Source organism: Daphnia pulicaria, chromosome 9, assembly GCF_021234035.1.
Source record: "Daphnia pulicaria isolate SC F1-1A chromosome 9, SC_F0-13Bv2, whole genome shotgun sequence".
NCBI classification, from domain to species: Eukaryota; Metazoa; Arthropoda; class Branchiopoda; order Diplostraca; family Daphniidae; genus Daphnia; species Daphnia pulicaria.
In genome coordinates this window covers 4232144-4251506 of record NC_060921.1, presented here as the reverse complement: position 1 = coordinate 4251506, position 19363 = coordinate 4232144, and the positions used below count along the sequence as shown (strand labels likewise).

At 42.0% G+C, this 19363-nt stretch overlaps 5 protein-coding genes across 12 annotated transcripts in view; 3 read left to right on the top strand and 2 right to left on the bottom strand.

The window, feature by feature from the left end:
* The window catches only part of LOC124313083 (dipeptidase 1-like), a 1013891-nt gene that overhangs the window by 89758 nt on the left and 904770 nt on the right, over positions 1 to 19363 (top strand). The gene's annotated exons all lie outside the window — the stretch shown is intronic.
* LOC124312816 (probable phospholipid-transporting ATPase IA) lies at positions 96 to 15018 on the bottom strand. Of its 4 annotated transcripts, XM_046777293.1 has the most exons (22): positions 14521 to 15017; positions 13220 to 13428; positions 11774 to 11872; positions 11470 to 11630; positions 11195 to 11406; positions 10949 to 11073; positions 10744 to 10885; positions 10425 to 10534; positions 9976 to 10348; positions 9691 to 9764; positions 9351 to 9554; positions 8977 to 9204; positions 8744 to 8896; positions 7970 to 8675; positions 7675 to 7909; positions 7472 to 7606; positions 7297 to 7413; positions 7122 to 7225; positions 5285 to 6874; positions 5151 to 5212; positions 2647 to 2920; positions 1661 to 2581 (listed from the first exon to the last, which is right to left on the bottom strand). In XM_046777293.1, exons 1-19 carry the CDS (start codon positions 14552 to 14554, stop codon positions 6771 to 6773), a joined length of 3525 nt encoding a protein of 1174 aa, XP_046633249.1. In that variant the 5' UTR covers positions 14555 to 15017; the 3' UTR covers positions 1661 to 2581; positions 2647 to 2920; positions 5151 to 5212; positions 5285 to 6770. The 4 variants fall into 4 exon arrangements, 3 of the variants coding, with proteins under 3 accessions (XP_046633249.1, XP_046633248.1, XP_046633250.1); XM_046777292.1 differs by having other exon boundaries at positions 5151 to 6874; XM_046777294.1 differs by lacking the exons at positions 1661 to 2581; positions 2647 to 2920; positions 5151 to 5212; positions 5285 to 6874 and having other exon boundaries at positions 6939 to 7225; positions 14521 to 15018.
* Positions 3576 to 4705, top strand: LOC124313470. The gene is made up of 4 exons (XM_046778413.1): positions 3576 to 3759; positions 3850 to 3978; positions 4053 to 4219; positions 4284 to 4705. Exons 2-4 carry the CDS (start codon positions 3880 to 3882, stop codon positions 4432 to 4434), a joined length of 417 nt encoding a protein of 138 aa, XP_046634369.1. The 5' UTR covers positions 3576 to 3759; positions 3850 to 3879; the 3' UTR covers positions 4435 to 4705.
* Positions 15172 to 16892, bottom strand: LOC124313162 (putative neutral sphingomyelinase). Of its 3 annotated transcripts, none has more exons than XM_046777928.1 (4): positions 16710 to 16892; positions 16247 to 16639; positions 15961 to 16170; positions 15172 to 15882 (listed from the first exon to the last, which is right to left on the bottom strand). In XM_046777928.1, the coding sequence occupies exons 2-4, from the start codon at positions 16634 to 16636 to the stop codon at positions 15307 to 15309; spliced, it is 1176 nt and encodes a 391-aa protein (XP_046633884.1). In that variant the 5' UTR covers positions 16637 to 16639; positions 16710 to 16892; the 3' UTR covers positions 15172 to 15306. The 3 variants fall into 3 exon arrangements, with proteins under 3 accessions (XP_046633884.1, XP_046633883.1, XP_046633885.1); XM_046777927.1 differs by having other exon boundaries at positions 16734 to 16892; XM_046777929.1 differs by having other exon boundaries at positions 16748 to 16892.
* LOC124313312 (DCN1-like protein 5) lies at positions 17795 to 19355 on the top strand. Of its 3 annotated transcripts, none has more exons than XM_046778171.1 (6): positions 17795 to 17947; positions 18016 to 18341; positions 18409 to 18553; positions 18615 to 18723; positions 18780 to 18987; positions 19058 to 19355. In XM_046778171.1, exons 2-6 carry the CDS (start codon positions 18128 to 18130, stop codon positions 19123 to 19125), a joined length of 744 nt encoding a protein of 247 aa, XP_046634127.1. In that variant the 5' UTR covers positions 17795 to 17947; positions 18016 to 18127; the 3' UTR covers positions 19126 to 19355. The 3 variants fall into 3 exon arrangements, with proteins under 3 accessions (XP_046634127.1, XP_046634128.1, XP_046634126.1); XM_046778172.1 differs by having other exon boundaries at positions 18002 to 18341; XM_046778170.1 differs by having other exon boundaries at positions 17798 to 18341.

Below are 19363 nucleotides of genomic sequence, written 5' to 3'. Positions count from 1 at the left end.
GGCCTGATGGCGGCATGGCGCAGGCAAATACTTTTTTTTTTCAATGAATGAATAAGGCGATAAAGGAAACAGAACTCTTTAAACAATCAAAGGTATAGTGTTTTTCACAGATCGTTTATTTGACAGGTGTCGATAAAAAAACGACGTTAGTTAAACTGAATCGAGTTAATATTGACGTCGCCTTCAATCAGCAACGCGTCGGCCTCAGACATGTCGAAACGATAAACGAAATCACAGTGGTACTGGAAATCAACTATTATCTATACAAGGAAAACATAACGCATATTAAGTTTTTTTTAAATTTAAATTATTATTAGGATTAATTACCACAAAACGATCAGCCGAGAACTTGATCTCGATGTTGAATTTCTTTCCCAAGATGAGAGGTAAAGGCGTGCGCTCTTCTTGAGCCCAACATCCATTCGGATAGTTTGAGTTGAGGACAGTCTCATTCTGATCGAAGCGGAAATCCAAATGAAACAAACGAGTTTGTGAGCTGGACTGGATAAAGTTGATGGAGAACCTGAAAATTATTGATGCCAATATTTTACTCTTGAAGCTGCGCCAATAACACCTATACAGAAAAGTTGAATTACCTTTGGGCCCCGTAAAATGCTTCGCCCCCAACAACTACGTCATGGCCGGTATTAAGTTTATTTCCAGGCAAACTAACACAAAACGGAATGATCTAAAATAGTAAAAAGATAGTCAAACAAAAATTTACATAAGAAAATTCTCATTAATTACCGGGTTCAAAATGGATGTCATTTTATTGCTAGCCTTTGCGCTGATCTTGTAGTAACACACAGAACACGAACAGAACAGCAGAACGAACAGAACTCGGACGATAATTTAACCTCAGCGTTGATACAAAAGCGGTCGACCCAGGAAACCATGAAATGTTTGATATGGAATATTTTAGTAAAAATATGATGCGAGTTTAGTTGAATACCACGAAAAATTCGGCAGTTAATCGGAGCGTTATAATGAGGAAAATCCGCGGTTGTAGAAGTAGAGCGGAAATCAATGAGATAAAACTGAACATGGCTTGAAAATGGGAAATCCATTCTTCTTGTCAAACATATCTAAATAACGGAAATGACTTCACTTACACGACAATAGTGAGCGACAATGATGAAATTACCAACACAAACTGTATCCGAATTTTTCTTAGTTTGCAGTTACTGAAAATGTCGGGGGTGTAACTCAGTAGTAGAGTGTTCGCTTTGCATGCGAAAAGCCTGGAGTTCGATCCTCCATTCCTCCAGCATTTTAATTTGATTTTGTTGAAGCTTTGATGTACTTTCATATTTATTCAATTTTTGAATCTACTCAAATATGGCAGAGTCTGATGAACTTAAACCCCTTATTAATTATTAGACAACAATAAAATAAGAAATTTGAAAAAAAATTGACATTTTGCCTCAGGAATTGGATCCATTTTGTAATCAGTTGATATCAGACGGAATACAGATTTTGGTCATCATAGGCCTTGAACGCTTTGCCCTACACGTTACAAGCTGAAGCTATCCAGCTGAGCCACGTCCACATGAAAGCAAATCGTAACGTCACCAATACAACCCAAATAGGAAATTAGAATTAAGCGCCAATTTCGAATATTTGACAGCTGGTGAAGTAAAAAATGAATAATAGTTGACAATTTTGAGAAGAAAAAGTGTATTACCGAACTGATAACTGAACTAGGTTTACTTCTTTAATTTATATTCGTAATAAGATTGCCAACGTATCAACCAACTCCATTCCGCTAGGGAAATCTAAATATATTCGGTGCACGATGAATTCGTGAATCAGCGCAAATAAAATTCCAGGAAAGGAAGGCGATGATACTTGCCCTTCATTCTCCATTTTCCAAGGGGACTGAACTTTCTGGTTTACTAGAAATTTCGGATTCTTCCGAACAAATCTTTCATCCATGTGGGAGAGAGGAGAAGATTGCTCCGTTGACAACCCTAGTTGTTGTTAGTCACTACTAATGTGTGGTTTTAACGTCTTTAAAACTTGATCTAGTTGAATTCGTTCTTCTGGGATTTTGTTGATCATTTTTTCGATGATGGGTATAGCAAAATGCTGTTCATCTAAACCAGAGAAACCATATTTCCCTTCGATGATGTTGATGGCGATAAAATGGCGAGATCCTCCGCTGAGAAACGGGTGACCTCCTTTAGTCAGGAAAGTGAACAAAACGCATCCCAGTGAAAAGGTATCGCTGGCCACGTTATGTTTGGCTTCGCTCTCTTCCACACTGGAATAATCTTCGTCACTTTGAATGATTTCAGGCGCCTGCATGTTGGGAGATGTCCTGGTGCTGCTGCTCATTGAAAAACTAGCCCTGGCGGAAATCGGAGCAGTCAGTCCGAAATCCGATATTTTCAAATGGATCGACTGTGAGATGAGAACGTTCTCCGGTTTAATGTTCCGGTGAATGAATCCCTGCGAATGGATGTAATGCAATCCGCTGACCATCTGGTAAAGTCCGTCCGCCTGACTGGGAACTTCTCCTTTGTACGTGTTGCAACAGTAATCGAAAAGGCTGGCGGCGCAGTGCTCCATGATGTGATACCTTTAAAAATTTAGGGAATTTTTAAAATTAGGTTGTTGAGAGCAAATAAAGTTAACGATGTTTACCGAAAGTGTTCGTCGTCATAGATACCAGTAATCTTCAAAACGCTGGGGTGTTGCAGGGCCGTTATCTTATTGAAACAAGCGTCAACAGGCTGATTTTCCCATTGTGGATGCAAGTCCGTAGACATGACTCGTTTAATGGCGACTTGAATGTTGCCAAAAGTTCCGGCAAAGATGATTGCGCTTCTTCCTCTACCGATGATGGTACTGCGATCCAGTTGAACGTCTGAAGCAGAAACATTTCTTTTGGCTCCGTCACTCATGATGTTTCCTTTCTCTGGGGAAAAAGCTTTAAAATAATTAGTTGACAACAATTGGACCAGGTAGACACCTATATCTTTACAGCGCACCTATCTGTTTGTTACTGAATTTTTAACTGCGTTGTTGCACCGTTTATATTCAAACGTTATCAGGATGTTAAGTTCTCGAAATTTTAGGTAAGAAATCTTACAATTCTTGAGTGCATTAAGGTGGATTGAATTCGTCTATGCCCAAAGTACATCGAGTGTGTCACAGTTCCAACGAACTTTCTATTACACATGTGAAAGAATTGTAGGCATTATTGTGACTTCTAAGGAATTTGTAAATGATATAAGCATTATTTCGTAAACTTATTCTAGAACAGAATGTTGAAAATGTTTTACCTGAGGTGATCTAACCTACTTGAACCAATCCAGATTCCAGATATCATTTAGACGATTCAAGGCGTGTCTAATATCTTACTTTCGTAACTCACTGCTACCGTACCGTACTATGGTTGTCATTTGAGTTAAATTCGACAGGAAGGTAAATTGCGGAACTGGACCACCTAGAATATAAAAAAAGCCAAATTTTAAGTAATTAAACTTGCTAATAACCACAGGAAGAAGATTTATTATGTTGAGAGTTGAGACTCGCCCGTTTTTCATAGTTCAACATATCCAACTGCCGTCGCCGTCCACTGCTGATAACACTGCTAATAAGAGATGACGGAAGATTTGGTTTCAACGTTTGAAATCAATGGTGAATCAAACCCACACCTTACTTCACTCCCACACGCGAAGCGACTACATCATTGCATTCATTGCCATTGAACGAGCACGTTGACCTGCCACCGACTTAGCCAACGTTTCGCAGGTAAATAATAATTATTTCGACATTTGTGTGATCTCTTCTTTTGCATTTGTGTAATTTAATTTTAAAAAGAATCTAAACTTGTCTTTTTAGAATTTTTCCATAGGCGACTAAATATTCAGTATGGGCCATTCAACATTCTCTAGTATCCTTTTTTTTACCATTTTTTTCGTCTTTTTGTCTCAAATGTTTCCTATTACCCAAGGGAAAGGTTTCGGAAAGGTAAATCGTTTTCACAATTACTTTTACCTTAAAGAACGGCTGTGCGTATTAAACAACTGGAATTTTTTCAACAGTGTGACAAGGACAGCATATGCGGGCCTGGATTTTACTGCTCAGACTCCAACCTTTGCGAAATATGCGTACCTTGCGAAAAGGTATTCAATCGCCAGTCGCTTACGTATAGCTCGGGTGAATCCGTTTGCGCAAAGTCTGTGGCCAATTGTGGACAGTGTTTGGAAGGGTACCAAAAAAATTCCATCATTTCAAATTATTTTTGCAAAACTAATTTTTTGTTAACCGTACAGATTTCAAGCTTTTGACAGAAGTGATGGGCAACCTTCTGAAAAATGTTTCCCTTCGGATAAATCCATTTCGTACTCCAACACTTCAGTATTAGCAGCCCCAGCAGCATGGGCCATTTTCTTCCTTTGTTTCCTTAGCTGGATCATCTACTAAAAGAGAGATCAACCTAATTTTATTGTGACGACCTCGAATCTTGCCACGATCTTGCCATATTTCCCACACGAACCGAAATTGATGCTCCAAAAATGTTCTCTTCTCTCTCCCTACTTAATCTATCTCTACGGTATGGACATCATCGGACATCATTTTGAATGCTCTTCGTCTTTCGTCACATGAAATATTAACAGTAAAAATGTCTTGATGCCAAATATGCAATTAAAAAAAAAACAGTGTACGAATTTTCTTACGAATCGATATCAATATAATAGAACTTAAATAATTTTGGGTGTGGTAGGCGCAGATTGATATGACAGACATGTGTTATCTATGAAACAACGGACTGTGGCGTAATGCAGTGCTGCGCAACCCCAATGGAAAAGCGGATGAAACTGCATCAATAATACGCAAGAGGTTTGACAGTGATCACCTACGAGCCAGAAGAATGACGTAAAACCCAAGTAAAACCCACCCATCCTGCCATGCCATCCAGCCATACGTATCTATTAGTATGCGCACAAATTTACCCAGAAAGATAATCTACCAATCTCTAAAGCCATTCATAAGCGACGCAAACAGATGTCGAAACCAAATATTTGTCACAAAACACATTGCACCGTCAGAGAGAACGACTAGATATCACACGCCACTTTCTTAATCATTTATCATTTATAAATGATGACAAAAATTACGAAACGAAATGCAACGCTCACCTTGCCATTTCCGGTCCAAATTCCACGGGAGGGCAAATAGCGGTCGGCTCAACGAGATCCGTCTAGAATAAACGAAAGATAAAACAGGAATCACTGGACTAGCCAAATAACTAGACGTAAAATAGAAATTAAACCTCGCTAAAGTAGTCGACAAACAGTTTGGTAAAAGGGCTTGAAATGCGACGTCTTGGAAGAAGAATTTGCTATTCTCAAACCGGATGGAATGCGGAAGCGAATAGTTTTTGCCTGTCTGAAATTTGAAAAATCAAGTTGAGGGCATTTTCCCAATGAAAATAAAATGTTAGTTGAGCGTTGCTTCTATAACTGGGCGATCAGTTTTTTTTTTCATCAATCTGTAATGGAAAACGTGACAACAAATTTCAGCCGGTACATGTATAATATGATAATGACAATAGTATATGGAATATAGAAAGACGTCGATAAAGTTTGGAAAGGGCGGGCCGATAGAAATGAAGAGGCAGAGCGACCAGAGAAATAGAAGAGAGAGAGATAGAGAGAGAGGAGAGACCAATGAATAATTTCCAAGAAATGAGACCCAATAATGAAATCATAAATTAATTTGAAAAAAAAAATGAATTAAATTAAATCACGCCAATTAAATAAGTGAAAGTGATGACCCGCGATGAAAGTCCAACGTGGCAGGAAGACGAATACGAATGACACAGTAATTTCTTTAAAAATCACCTAATTCAAATAAAACTCAAATCGAAATCATTAAAAAAAAGACTCGGGTGCGAATTGAATTGGCAAGAAACAAAAGGCAGAGAGACATTAAGTTGACGTAATCGAAATATACTACCAAAGATTTGAAGGAACCAAAAAAAAAAGGAACTATAAAACCCAATGCAACTGAAAATTATTTTTGAACTTGATCAATTCAGTCTGACTAGAATTTGTTGAAATTCATCATTATTGGAATTGGGATGAATTTGTTGTTGTTCTTGTGGTAGTGGTGATCATCACATTGTCCTATCCATCAACTTCGGGGGGTCGTGTTTTTCTTTTCTTCTGGGTGTATAGTTGTGTGTGTGTGTGTTGCGAACGACAGGAAATGTGTTTTAAAAAGGGGATAGTAGGAACCTAAACACGTAATTTTTTAAAAAATAAATCATCAACGACACAAACGAAGAGATATTTCACAGTTAACACAGATGGCGCAGGAGAAAAACGAATAATAAAAAGAACTCCGAGTTCAATCCTCCCTTCATCCCCCGGATGAGGAAGAATTGCAATTAAAAAGGAGACACAGGAAAGTGTTGTTGGTGGTGGTGGGGGGGATTATTGTGTACAACACGAAGCCGACACCGAGGCCAACAGCACAGCAAAATTACTAAATGCGGGTATCGTCTTCTATCCATTTTTCTTTCGACGATTTGGGTAAAAATGAATGAACAAGTAGGTCCCCGCGATAATAAACAACTATATAACCGGGTCAACAAACTGGGCTGTGGCGGGGGACGATCCTATTTGTTGTTGTTTGATGAATAAATCTGAATGTGTTTGCATTTCTTCTTCCGTTTTTTTTTGTAAGTGGTGAGGATGGGGGCGGTGAATTTGTTTCAGTCTTGATAATGTTTTTTTGGGTTTGTTTTGTTTCTTTTACAATTTGTCCATTGACCTCGAAGGCAAAGTGGTGTCGTAGGCTCGAACCATGTCCCCTTGCCGCACCGCTCCGTGTTCCTCTTGCGAGAAAGCGTAACCGTCTGCAAGTCAAGAAGAAAAGAGAAAAACAAACACACACACACAAACAAAAAAAAACGGACAAAATGAACAATGGTTATCTGTATTAAAGAAAAAAAGGGGCCCAAATTTTTGTTATCTTTGTACAAGGAAATAATTAACCCGTGCGTGAACTTTGGTTCTTGTTTGTGCTTATGAGGAGGGAAAAAAAACAAATGGTTTTATAAATAGCGCTTAAATCGTAGTTGAAATAAATTTAGGAAAATTTACGAGAAAGTTCGAGTTCCGTCTGGCCGCGAGCTCCGTCCGACGAGGCGTTTGGCCGCCGGAATACATTTCGAACGCTGCGCATCAGCCGGGCGGTCTCAACCAACCTAAATACACACATAAACACATCAAATATTAGAAGAAGCGATTCATTTTACTAGTCTTAAAAAGTGTTTACTTGGTCCTGGAATCCCTCCGTTGACTATCCAGCAGCTTTCCCGACTCGGATCGCTGCAAATTGATCTCTCTTTCGCACACTTGGTCAGTGAATGACTTGAACATGGTATTCCACAGGCTATAGAACAAAATGTCAAGTTAAAAGTGTTTGAATTTGAGAATAAATTCAACCTTACGTTTTGATGGAGAAATCGGAGATAAGGGCAGTGACTGGGGCAAGGATCAGTCCCCACCAAAAGACGGGCGACGACAATAGCATGTGGGACATTCCGGCCATGTTGGCAGCGAGTGGTAAGCTGGGCCAAAAATGACTAATAAAAAAAGAAACATTAAAAGTCAATCGAATAAAAATCTAGCCATTAGTTAAGTGGTTTTTTACCTGTAGAAAGCTAAAAAGAGGAACCATGTCAAAACCGATCCTCCGATAGCCAACAAGGAAAGCCACGTCCACGAATAAGTCTCCAGTGCGGCCTTGAGGCAGACCGTGACCACGACATAGGTGTACACAGCGTTGCCGAGAATGAGGTAGCCTCCATCCTTTCCGTTGGACCAGACAATGTCCTCACCAAAGGCCATCAACGGTAGCCCAAACAGCAACACGGAATGGATCAAAGCTGTAAGAGAAGATAAAAAAATGAACATCCGAGCAGGAATAAAAGTATGAGAGCTAATACCTTTCGACATCCAGAACCAGAAAACCTTGACATTGAAATGCTGGGCAGACTGTGAGGGTTTGTAGAGCTGCGGGTACCTGTAGGAGACCTCGGCCGTGCAACGCCGGTCAAACAATCCCAGGGCTAAAGGTGGGGCGGCAGTAAAGAGGACGTTGTAGAGACCGATGGTCCATCGTTCGAAGAGAATCTGACCCGACCAGGCCGAGTGGTGGGCGAACCAGAGCTCGATGACGTACAGGGTGATGTTCTTGTAGAAGGAGTAGAGAATAAGTCGGCACATTCGGTAGTAATTGGAGGCGCCGTGGACGAGGAGAAGCCGGCGCAGGAAGCGGAACTGGGCGATCGAGTAATCTGATGCGCAGGCCGCCTGGAGACCCTCCATGCCCGAGATACCGACGCCGACGTGGGCCTTCTGGATCATGGCGACGTCGTTGGCTCCGTCGCCGATGGCCAACGTCACCGCCTGCGTCTCGATCGTCACGGCCTCGACGATTTCCGCCTTCTGACTGGGCGTCACCCGACAGCAAATGACGGCCCGGCATTGCAGGCACAACTGGAGGAAATCCTTCTTCAGGTCGCAGCTCATGGCGTATTTCAGAGTCTGTCCGTCGACGACCAGGGCGGCCGAAGAAGCCATGGTCGTGCTCAAAGGCGAGCTGCCCTCGGAGCGGGTGCTCAACCATCGGCCAATCACTTCCCTCGTACCCTGATGGGGAATGGTGATGAAATTAATTAAAGTAATCCTGCCGGATGAATGCAATTGGAATAACTTACATCGAGCGATTCCTCATTCATGACCAATAATTCCATGTTGGAATTGAGGAGGCGACAGGCGTGGCCGATGTTGATAGCCGTTTCCTGCTTGTCGCCAGTCAACATCCACATGCGGATATCCGCTTCAAGTAACGCGCCAATTGTTTCCGGAACCTTTTTATTTTGGGGATGACGCATAAAGAAAATGAGCGTTAAAAATGACACCCAGTGAGATAAGGAAAAAGAACATTTACCTCATCTTGCAATTTGTCTTCAATGGCCGTAGCGCCCAGGAGAACCAAATTGTTTTCGATTAAATTCGCCGCATCCGCCAATTTCTCCTCGCGGTTCTGCATCGAGACGGACGCCCGGTGGTACGTGTGCTTCCACTCCTCGTAAATATCGTGCGGGATTTCGGCCACTGCGCAGCACAGAGTGCGCAAACCCTCACGAGCGAACGCTTCCAGATGATTGGTCGTCACCTGTTTGTAAAAGCGAAAACCAACAAAAACACACACGATCAATGAACACGAAGAAAAACAAAATAGGCCGAAAAAAAAAGAATCCCATGCGAAACAACAACAAGCAAAACCACATAAAAGAAATACACAGAAAAGGAAAAGATTACCTGTCTGATGTACTGTTGATGTTGCTGAGGTCCCGTAGGAGCGGCGCTTCCCAATCTCTCGTAGATAACCGTGTCTGCTCCTTTGCAAAACAATTTAATCTTTCCGGAGGGCGTCCGGACGATGACCGACATGCGTTTACGGTCGCTGGTGAACTCGAGAATGTGGAGTAGCTGGTAACGATGTTCCATCCCCTCGGCGGTGATCTAAATGGCAACCCATCAACAATGACCCGGACATCAATTCCCATCCGTGGTGACATTTTTCCCGTTTAAAAAAAAATAAAATAAAAAAAGGAATAGATCCCCGCCGTAAAAATCAATGCCGCAGGGGCTAACGTACCGTTAATGTCTCTGGTGTGCGTGACGACAGGACCCATCCCAATCGAGCAGCTCCTTGAATCAGAGCTCTTTCATCTGATAAATAAAAAAAAGAGTCAGGCGGACGGACATGACCAGAGAGACAGAGAGAGAGCGGGAAATAATAATAAAGGACGACGAGTTCCATAGAAAAAACAATCATCGTGAGTGAGTAAGTGAGAACGTGATCAACTCTATAGTAGTGGTGGCCGGATTAAAAAAGAAAACAAAAGAATCAAAAGAAATAAAAGTCAATCGATGACAAGACCTGGAGAGGCGGCGTGATAGTGGAGGATTTCGGGATTGGTTTCATCCTTCTCCGGTATGACCGTGTGGCAGACGGCCAGCAGAGTGAGGAACTCTCGAATGTAGGGGGCGTTCGAATGTTTGGCCGTCAAGTCTTGAACCATCGACGAAGCCATGCCGGAACTGTTGACCACCACGTCGCTCTTGGCCGAGTAGATGGTGCCACCCACTGAGCACTGCTGGAACTCCATCACGTTCTGCGTCAACGTGCCAGTCTTGTCCGAGAAAACGTACTTGACCTGGCCCAGCTCCTCGTTCAAATTGGAAGTTCGAGCGCAGGCTGGCGTGTCCGTCTCGACGTGGTACATTTCCAAATCATTATTGATGAACGTGGCCTTTAAAAATAAACAAAAACAAACAAATCGTCAACTAATGAACAAAGAATTGGCGAATCGTGACATTTTTTAGTACCTGCATGAACCGGACCATCTCGATTGTGACTTGCAAAGAAATGGGGATGAGGTTGTTGAACAGAATGATGTACGTCAGCAAATTGTAGCCAAAGTTGGCCGTCGGCAGATCTGAATAACAATGAGCCGGAAAAAAAAGTGAAAGGGGGGCGGACGTGAGTAATCATCAATTATCTTTTGCTCACAATCAAGAATTTAATTAGACATGAACGAAAGGGGGGGGAGAGAAAAAGACGGATCGATAGTGAAACCTTTTCTTCGCTGGATCGAACAGGATAAAAGAAACTTGTTTACAGTTTGTCTGGTCTTGTTTCATTTACCTTCTAATCCAAGGTACCAATGCTGGAAGCCAAAATTGGAGGCCCAAATCTCATTGCAACTCGAGGCCAGCAAAGAGAGCAGGACCAGCAAGAAAAAGAGCAACAGAATTTGCATGTTGGCTGCTTGATCAACAGTCGATCTCTGCGAACAGAAAAAAATTTGATTAATAAAATTCACCAGTGTCCAAAAATAAATGGGAAAAACCTTCAATGGAGCGGCGGCGGATGAATTCTGCAGCAATTTTGTCTCGTGGCCGGTGTAGAGGACGATTCCAGTGGCCCATTTTGTGTTTTGGAGACGGGCGCCTCTCTGCAGCAATTGATCCGGACCTGTGATGACACACACAAAGCCGAAAAAAGGTCATTTATATAGTCTACTAGTCGCGGTGACGAAAATAATACAATAAGTTGCTTAGCAACAATAATGTGAGTTATAAAATTGGAACCTTACCCAAAGCAAGCGGCTCGTGATTGGCGAGTCTGAGCGTGCCGGTGAATTCGTACAAGTGACGATTGGGCAATTCGCAATGCAGAGTGCCTTGCAAATCCTTGAGAGCCGTGACACTCAACAGTTTGGCAGTGGCTGGCAAAGCCTGGCGGATCTTCAAATTGGTCTCCCCATCCAAATTGGCCGTTTCGATGTAACACAGCGAATGCGGCTCACTATAATAAAATGTAAGGCAAAATGAATTTCAATGGAACGGAAAATTTGTTAAAAAATTGTACCTCGAAGAAATCAGGATAAGATCGGCCGGGAAAAAAGCTCCAGCTCTGACTCGAACCACATCTCCAACGTTAATTTGTTGCCATGCCAGCCAAAGCCACTGGCCATCCCGCAGGGCTTCCACCTGCCTCTTGTTGGTCTCCTGATCAGCTTTGTGTCTTTTCTGTTGTTGTCCGAGGCATCGGACAGGGGCAGCAGCAGCAGCAGCAGCAAATAAACAAATTGAATTAAGAAAACAACGCGGAGGGTACAAATGTGATTACAGATGTGTCTGCAGGCACTGTTTACACACAATATAATACTTACGACATCTTCCACAATTTCCTTGGTGGCTGACACGGCCAGAATGAACAACAACGGGACAAGCGTCGTGTATCGACCCGTTGGTGACACATCAGGAATTTGCTGCCATACGACGACGACGACGCGAAAAAATCCGCCGAAACAAACACACACACAAAACAGAGAAAAAAGAAAAAATCACAATCAGATAAAGGGTGACAGAATGAAGGAGATGAAAGAGGTATGAAAGAAAAAAAAGAAATGTCGTGAAAGAGAGCTATAGCAGACGCGCAGACATCCCAGACACAGATCAATCAGATAGGTCACGCCGAGTGTAGTAGAGGACGACGGAAATTTGGACGCATTCAGCTGAAAGTTTTCCCGAAAAAAAAAACTCGCAACAAAAATAAACGGAATCTCTCTTTCTACTCTCTATGTGTGTATGTGGACTGTGGCTACTGTGCCATTGTTCGCCCTTTGCCAACAACGGCATAACTCAAACCGATATGCTATAATAATAACCGACCAATAAAAACAGTAGGAATAATAAAATGTCGTGTGCCCAGCAGCTTCTACATTTCCAGCTGCCAATGGGCCACGGGGTGGTATCCTGGGTTTTTCCCTGTTGGTCATTAGTGCCTTAATTAGACCTACCGCTAAAAGAATCATCAACCGATCCACCCATTCCAAGAAACAAACAAGAGCTATATAGCCTATAACCTCTCTGCTCTATAGTCATTTCTCTTTTTCTCTCTCGAAATAAATAAATGAAAAGAAAGAATATAAGAAGTTCGCTGAACTTTTTCATGAACTTTGTCCTGCCCTTCTCGAGAACCGATAGGCACTTGACGACCGGTATATATATATAGTATCTACCAGCAACAAGGGCTAATACGTATCGATTTTGTTTCCCTCCACACACACACAGACACACACTCAGCCAAGCCGAGCCTGAAACTTTTTTACACCAACGGTTCGTTTGTTTCCCTTCATCCCCCACTTTCCCCGTTTTTCCAAGAGACACAACAACTGGGCAACTTTATTTATTTACTTTTATTTTTTCCAGGGCCTCGCGAGTCTCAGCTCGCTCGATTGTCTTTTTTAGAATAGAGAGCTGGGCAATCTTATATACGGGGGGTCTATAGGGTCGCTATACGGTACGCTTCCGCACACAGCTTTCGCTTTTATACAGACGGTGGGAGCTGGAAGGAAAAAATCAATGAGATTAAGGTGTGCACGACACTTGGTAGGGTTTTATTTTGTTGCCCTGTTAACGCGGCGGATCACGGCCTGTCTGCGCGCTCTATTCCCTATTCACATCGACGACACGATCAATTTCCTATATCGTCGAGTTCGGTATTGCATGATCGAATAGGATTTGCCTCCAGCCATTTTCCCCACCATACACGTGTTATTGTGAAAAAAAAACCCTGTTTTCTGGGTGATAAAATGAGAATTTGGTATTCTTACCTGGAGCAGGGCGATGAAGAGGAAAAAGCAGTTGGAGTAGCGTCGAAACTGTTCAAACAGGAAGCAAGGTAGGAAGGAGAGGGCGTTGTACTTGGCCGTTGAAACCCGATTGCTACAAAAACGTTGGCCCGTCACCTGGACGCGAATGGCTCGTAATTCGATGCATTCGGCCGCCTCGGTGGCCCCCGATGTCCGGTCGTCCTCCTCCTCTGTAACTCGCATAGCACAACACAACACTCGGTCAGTTTAGTTATCATCAAATTATCCGACGGAGATGATGGACAACGTGAGACTTGCCACGATCCCAACGCACATGAATCATCGCACAAATCCGACTACAACAACACAAACATTGGGCCACAAATAAAAAAAAACTAAAAGAAACTTCAACACTCGTCAAATTGGATGTTGACTGGAAGGTTAAAAATAGGCAACAGCAGCAGCAAGCAGCCAATCGGAAAATACGAGCCCAGAAGGTATACTGCAGCAGCAGCTCCTTTCTTTTATTCAGCAACAGGCGGTGGTGTGATAGGGTTGACAGGAGGCAAAAGGAGGCCCTTTTTTCAGGAGCCGTCGTCACCGTCGTCGATCCTCCCTTGAAATGAGCCGAGCAATAGGTGCAACACACAACAACATGCCAGTCGACGGGGCCTGGGATTTTGTTTCCCTTTCCAGTGTGTGTGTGTGTGTGTGTAGTTTTTCCTTCTTATTCTTTCATGGCCTCAGTGGATATAGTGTGTGTAGTACTCGTACCGACATGGTATACGTTTGAGCGGGCGCTCTGCGGAAACCACCCCACGCAGTGGAGCTGGAAGAGATGGAAGAGCGCAAGCGTCGGCCGCCGGTCAATAATTTTCTCTTGACGAAACGCAGCAAAGATCTTACTTGTATGTACAGGCACATACGGAAGGAGACGACGGTTGAAAGCCCGGAAAATGTACCAAGTCTTACTCACCACCACCACCAGCCATCAATAGATGCATTTTCTACAACGACCGACCGACCGACCGACCTAGTCGGCCATTCAATACTTTAAGCACTGGGATACACTACTTGCATACAATAGCTCCAGGGTAGAGCAAGGATTATACAATCAATGGGAGAAAGAAGAATCAATTGTTGGGCTGAGATAATAATACGAGGGAAAGATGAAAGCAAATTCTAGGGGATGCTCAATGAAGCCAAAGATTATAATGACGAAACGATTGGGGAATAAATGGAAAACAATCGCTGGGAGGGAAATCAGACGAACATAAGGTTCATAACATTTGAAATTCAAAATAGGATCGAGGAATCGTTACCGCTGAGTCGAGTGATGATGCCAAAAGTTCCCATTTCTTCTTTTCAATGGCGCAGAAATTGTGTGCAACGTCGAATTCTGGGGTGTCGTGAAAAATCTCGAGGCTATTTCACTTGAACAAAACAAACTAAATTTTACGACGGGCTGACTCACTCACGAAAACAAAAACACACACCCACACACTCACACACACACACGGTCGAAATGTGTGTTGTTGTTTTTTTCAAAAATGTCGTCCAGTTTGGCCTTCACTCTCGAACTGCATTACGCCAGTTGAGATTGAAAAACCTTTTGCTTCGGCTGTTTTTCAATCAGCTGTCACGGTGGTACAAAGTCCAGCAGGCTGATACACAGCAGTTGTTGGGTGTTGTTGGATTAAAACAGGTGAGCTCTTCTTTCTGCTGCAGCAGCACATCCATCGAGTGCTCACTGGCAAGGTCAGCCCAGAAAAAGTTAAAATCTCGTTGTGGAGAAGAGTTGAACCCTACATGTACGGAGAGAGCACTGTGCAGCCGACGAAACTATTCTCTCGCCAACGGAACAAGAAAAATGTGTACGCCCTCTCAGCACGCGATTATATTTCTGCCAAAACTGCCATGCGCCATCTGTCGGAAAAACGTCGATTTGAGGGACGCAACAAGTGACAGAGCCATCTAGCGGCAGGAATAACTTGTATTTAAAATGGGTGTTTTGGGTTTTGGTTTTTGGAATATAACCGTCGAATTTTTCGTAATTGTAATACAATACATTATTTTGCAAATTGAATACTGAAATACATTACGGGAATTTAGGAATCTTCGAGGGCTTGGATTCGAGTGACTATGGCAAGTCTACCAGCTAATATGCCGTGTCGCTCGATCCGATTCCACACAGTGGCCATGATTAGGCAAAAAACAGCGACTAGAGTGAGCAGCAAGTGGGTGACCGTCAAGGTGTAGTGGACAATGCGTGAGCCGTCATACGTGAACGGCAATGCGGCCAAAAGGACGACGAATATACCGAAAGCCAGCCAATAGTTGCGTCTGTCGTTGGCAATATTCCTCAGCGCAGCGTCACACACCTGTAAGGCTTCTTTTAACGACGAGATGGACGTGTCTTTGCTCCATTTCTGGTTGGCGGAAACGGACTGGCTTTCTAGGATTCGAAGTTTAGCACAAACTGCTTCGTGATCGGAATAACTGAAAGGATAGTTGGGAATGCGGGGTGGCAGTGGAATGTTGACGTCGATTGTCTCGATCTGAAGGCCTTTCCTCGAGCTGCACATGACGAAATCGATGCGTTTGCCATTTGGACAGGCCCGTAAGCTTTCCGATGCTGTGTATGAATTGGCTGGTGTTTCGCTGGTCATACCTTCAATTTCCGGCTGTAAATACCAAACAAGAATTTAAGTAAGATCTTTAGGGTCGATTTTAAAAAACATAAATATCGAAAAATGAAATACTTTTCCGGTAGAGAGGTACAAATCTTTCAATGAAGTATGATCGCATATGAGCCTGTATGCCAAATTTTCCGGTTCGGTATTTAAATCGCCACCGAGGATGCAGAAGTCAGCTTTGTTCCGGGTATAACGGATGAACTGTGAGGTTTCAAATGCTTGCACTACGCGATGGGCACAGTATTCGTCACTTGCCGGATTGTATTCTGCATGGAGCTAATAAATATTCAAGGGAAATTAAATCAATAGTAGCACACTTCTACAAAATAGTAAATTAAATGATAATGCTTACATGGCTGACATAAAGATTGATTTTCAGGCCATGATAAACAACAGTGCATAGACCAACACCTTTGCCACCAAACCAATCCCCATGTTGAATTTTATGAATGTATCCATTCAAGGACCAAGCGTGAAAGAGAACATCGATTATTTTTGCTTTGGACAGAATGCAAATTCCTCCACCAATGACACCACTGTGAAAGTAGTGACTGTACGGGAAAATGTTGCCAACTTTTTTTACTATCGCTTGAAAGTCATCTTCAACCCAAACCTCTTGCAGGAAAACAAAATCATAGTGGCCTAATTGCAGATGACTTCCGATGGCATCTATACGAGTTCTTCGATCTTTCGAAACACCGGCAATGCCCCAGCAATTGAGAGTCAAAGCAGTCACCTCCATTATCTGATAATGAAAAAGATAACAGTTTAGGACAAGTCGGGAACAGCAGAAATTTTTGTGCACGTTATTATACACGCGTTGAAACCAGAAGACTAACCTCAGTTCACTTACATCAAATTATTCAATCGACGAGGATCAAGTCAAGTTATTAATAAATACTGATGTTTGTGTTTCTTTGTGCCAAGTTGTGCAACACGTGAAAACGTCTTCAAATGTCAACAAATAAATCAGCTGTGTAGGGTATCGATTCTAAGATAGATCGATTCCTTGGCGGCCCAGTCAAATTACATAAAATGAAGTTTATCGAAGGAATTCGCAAGACGTTTTATTATTGACCTGTAAAGTTTTTAAAATTACAATGTCGTTAAACTCGCTCTGTGCACTAAAATATAATTTAATATAGCAAATACTAGGAAAAGTGTGAAGTGGAGAAGAAAACGTATCACTTTTATGCCGTAATTTATTCCCCATTAAATGAAAAACGATCCCGTTTGTAACACTGTATTTACCAATACAATAGTCTGTTAACGCAAATTACTTTGATCTAGCTCTAGCCAAACAAAAAGCTGAGCTAGGATTTTTTTAATTACCAAAATGCGCAACACACACACTTAGTCACGATTCGTATTTGTTATTTAAGGACCGTTTTTAATAGTCTAATAAGCCTTTCTAGCATTGCGCGGGGCGTGCATAACACAAACACTTTTATTGCTGCACTAGGCGGTTAAAACGACATCTCAACACTCGAGTCGAATAGATTCCCCAACTTCTTCTTCCTCACTCTTCAACAAAAAACTGGAACTTATTCGTTTCATGATTAAATCACTAAATCAGCTCCCATCCCACAGCACTTACTTTTGTATGACTTCCAAAATCGTGTCCACTTTTCGGATGAAAATGTTATTCTTGGGCGAGAATTTTTGATTCATTGACCTAAATACGTCATCATCGGATTACTCGAAAACAACTGTGTTATTAGTGCTTGCTGTACAGTATCCAAAACACTTCGAAAATTTAGAGATTATGAATTAAAAACCTACCTAAAAAAATTAATTGCTAATGTTATTTTTATTTTTAAATTCTCAGAAATGTTTTTGTTTTTCTCTCTCAAAAAGAAACAGCTGGTCATGAATCGATACTTAAGTAATCGATTCTTGCTAAGCAGTAAGGGTACTAGAGGAGGGGAAGCTAAAAGAGGTTTTACATGTCGCCAGGAAAACTGTCTAGTGTCTAACTAGAAACTCAACGTTGAGAAGAAAGAAGTTCAAGTTGGGATACGTTTGTCCACCACAACATTTACAGCTCTTGATTGTACTAGATCTATATAGTTTTTCAATAGTTATTGGCCTTAATAATCCAAACTAGTTAACCTTTTCAAGGACGAACCCGAAGCTCGTCTGTATGCCCAACCTTCAATTTCAATTGATTAGGACTTCGGTGATCAGTTTTTCTCGCCTCGATAAGCTGGCGAAAAGGAATTAGGGAAGTGTGATGCCTCGCAATAGCAACAACAGTACCAAGAGGAAAATGGATCTGGGCGAGGATGTAAGCTCATTGTTTGGAAAACGGTCAAAAACTAGCAGCAACAGCACTGTAAATCGCTCTAGAACTAAGGGAGCAGAAGAGGCACCCACTGTATTCAACCAAAAAAAATGTATTGCCTGGTTTCGCCAGTACAGCACCCCAAGCTCACCAGACACTATTGGTAAGTATTTGTCATAAATGTGACCTTAATAAACCCCTTTAATTGAATTTATTTGTTTACTTTGCAGGGCCTGAAGGTGTAGAAATGTTTTGCAGGGACCTGAATGTTGAGCCAGAGAACATTGCATTGCTAGTCTTGTCATGGAAAATGGGAGCTAAACAAATGGGATATTTCACATTGCAAGAATGGCTGCTGGGACTCACAGATTTACAGTAAATCTTGAAAATATCATGTCCTTGGCTGTTAAAGTTAATTGGTTTACTGTTGATATAGGTGTGATTCATTAGCAAAGTTGCAAGCGAAACTCAACTACCTTCATTCTCTACTGCTTGACAGTTCCCACTTCAAATCAATCTACCGATATGCCTTTGATTTTTCCAGGGTAACTTTGTTGTTTATTTGATTTCATTCTAGTGTGTTATGCTCATATTATTTTAGGACAAGGATCAAAGAAGTTTAGACATTGAGACTGCCAAAGCAATGTTGGGATTGTTGCTTGGAAGGCAGTGGTCACTTTTGAATTCCTTCTTCCAGTTTTTAGATCAATCTCGATACCGTGTTCTGAACAAAGACCAGTGGTGCAACGTTCTTGAGTTTTCCCGCGCGGTGGATGTAGATCTGAAGAACTACGATGTTGATGGAGCTTGTGAGTTGGAATTCAGTGACAAACTTATTTATAACATTTGAACTTCATTTTTTGTTTTTCTGTTATTTAGGGCCTGTGATGCTAGACGAATTTGTAGAATGGCTCAAGGTGAACAGGGGAGAATCGAACATTCAATAAAATACTTCTTAGAAAATTTCAATGCTCTGATCGTCCATATCCTTCCCATTCATCCTTTGATGGGAGGGCTTTAAAGCCTGCTGTCTTTCGAGCTGCCAGCCCAGATTCATCACTCTCCAGTGAGTGGAGCACAACCATTTGCCGAATATTCAATAAAAAAAAAATCACGTTTTTTCTGTTTGTTACTTTGATTTGAAACACAATACAAAATAAGGCTCTACTCTTTTCAATCTAGTAC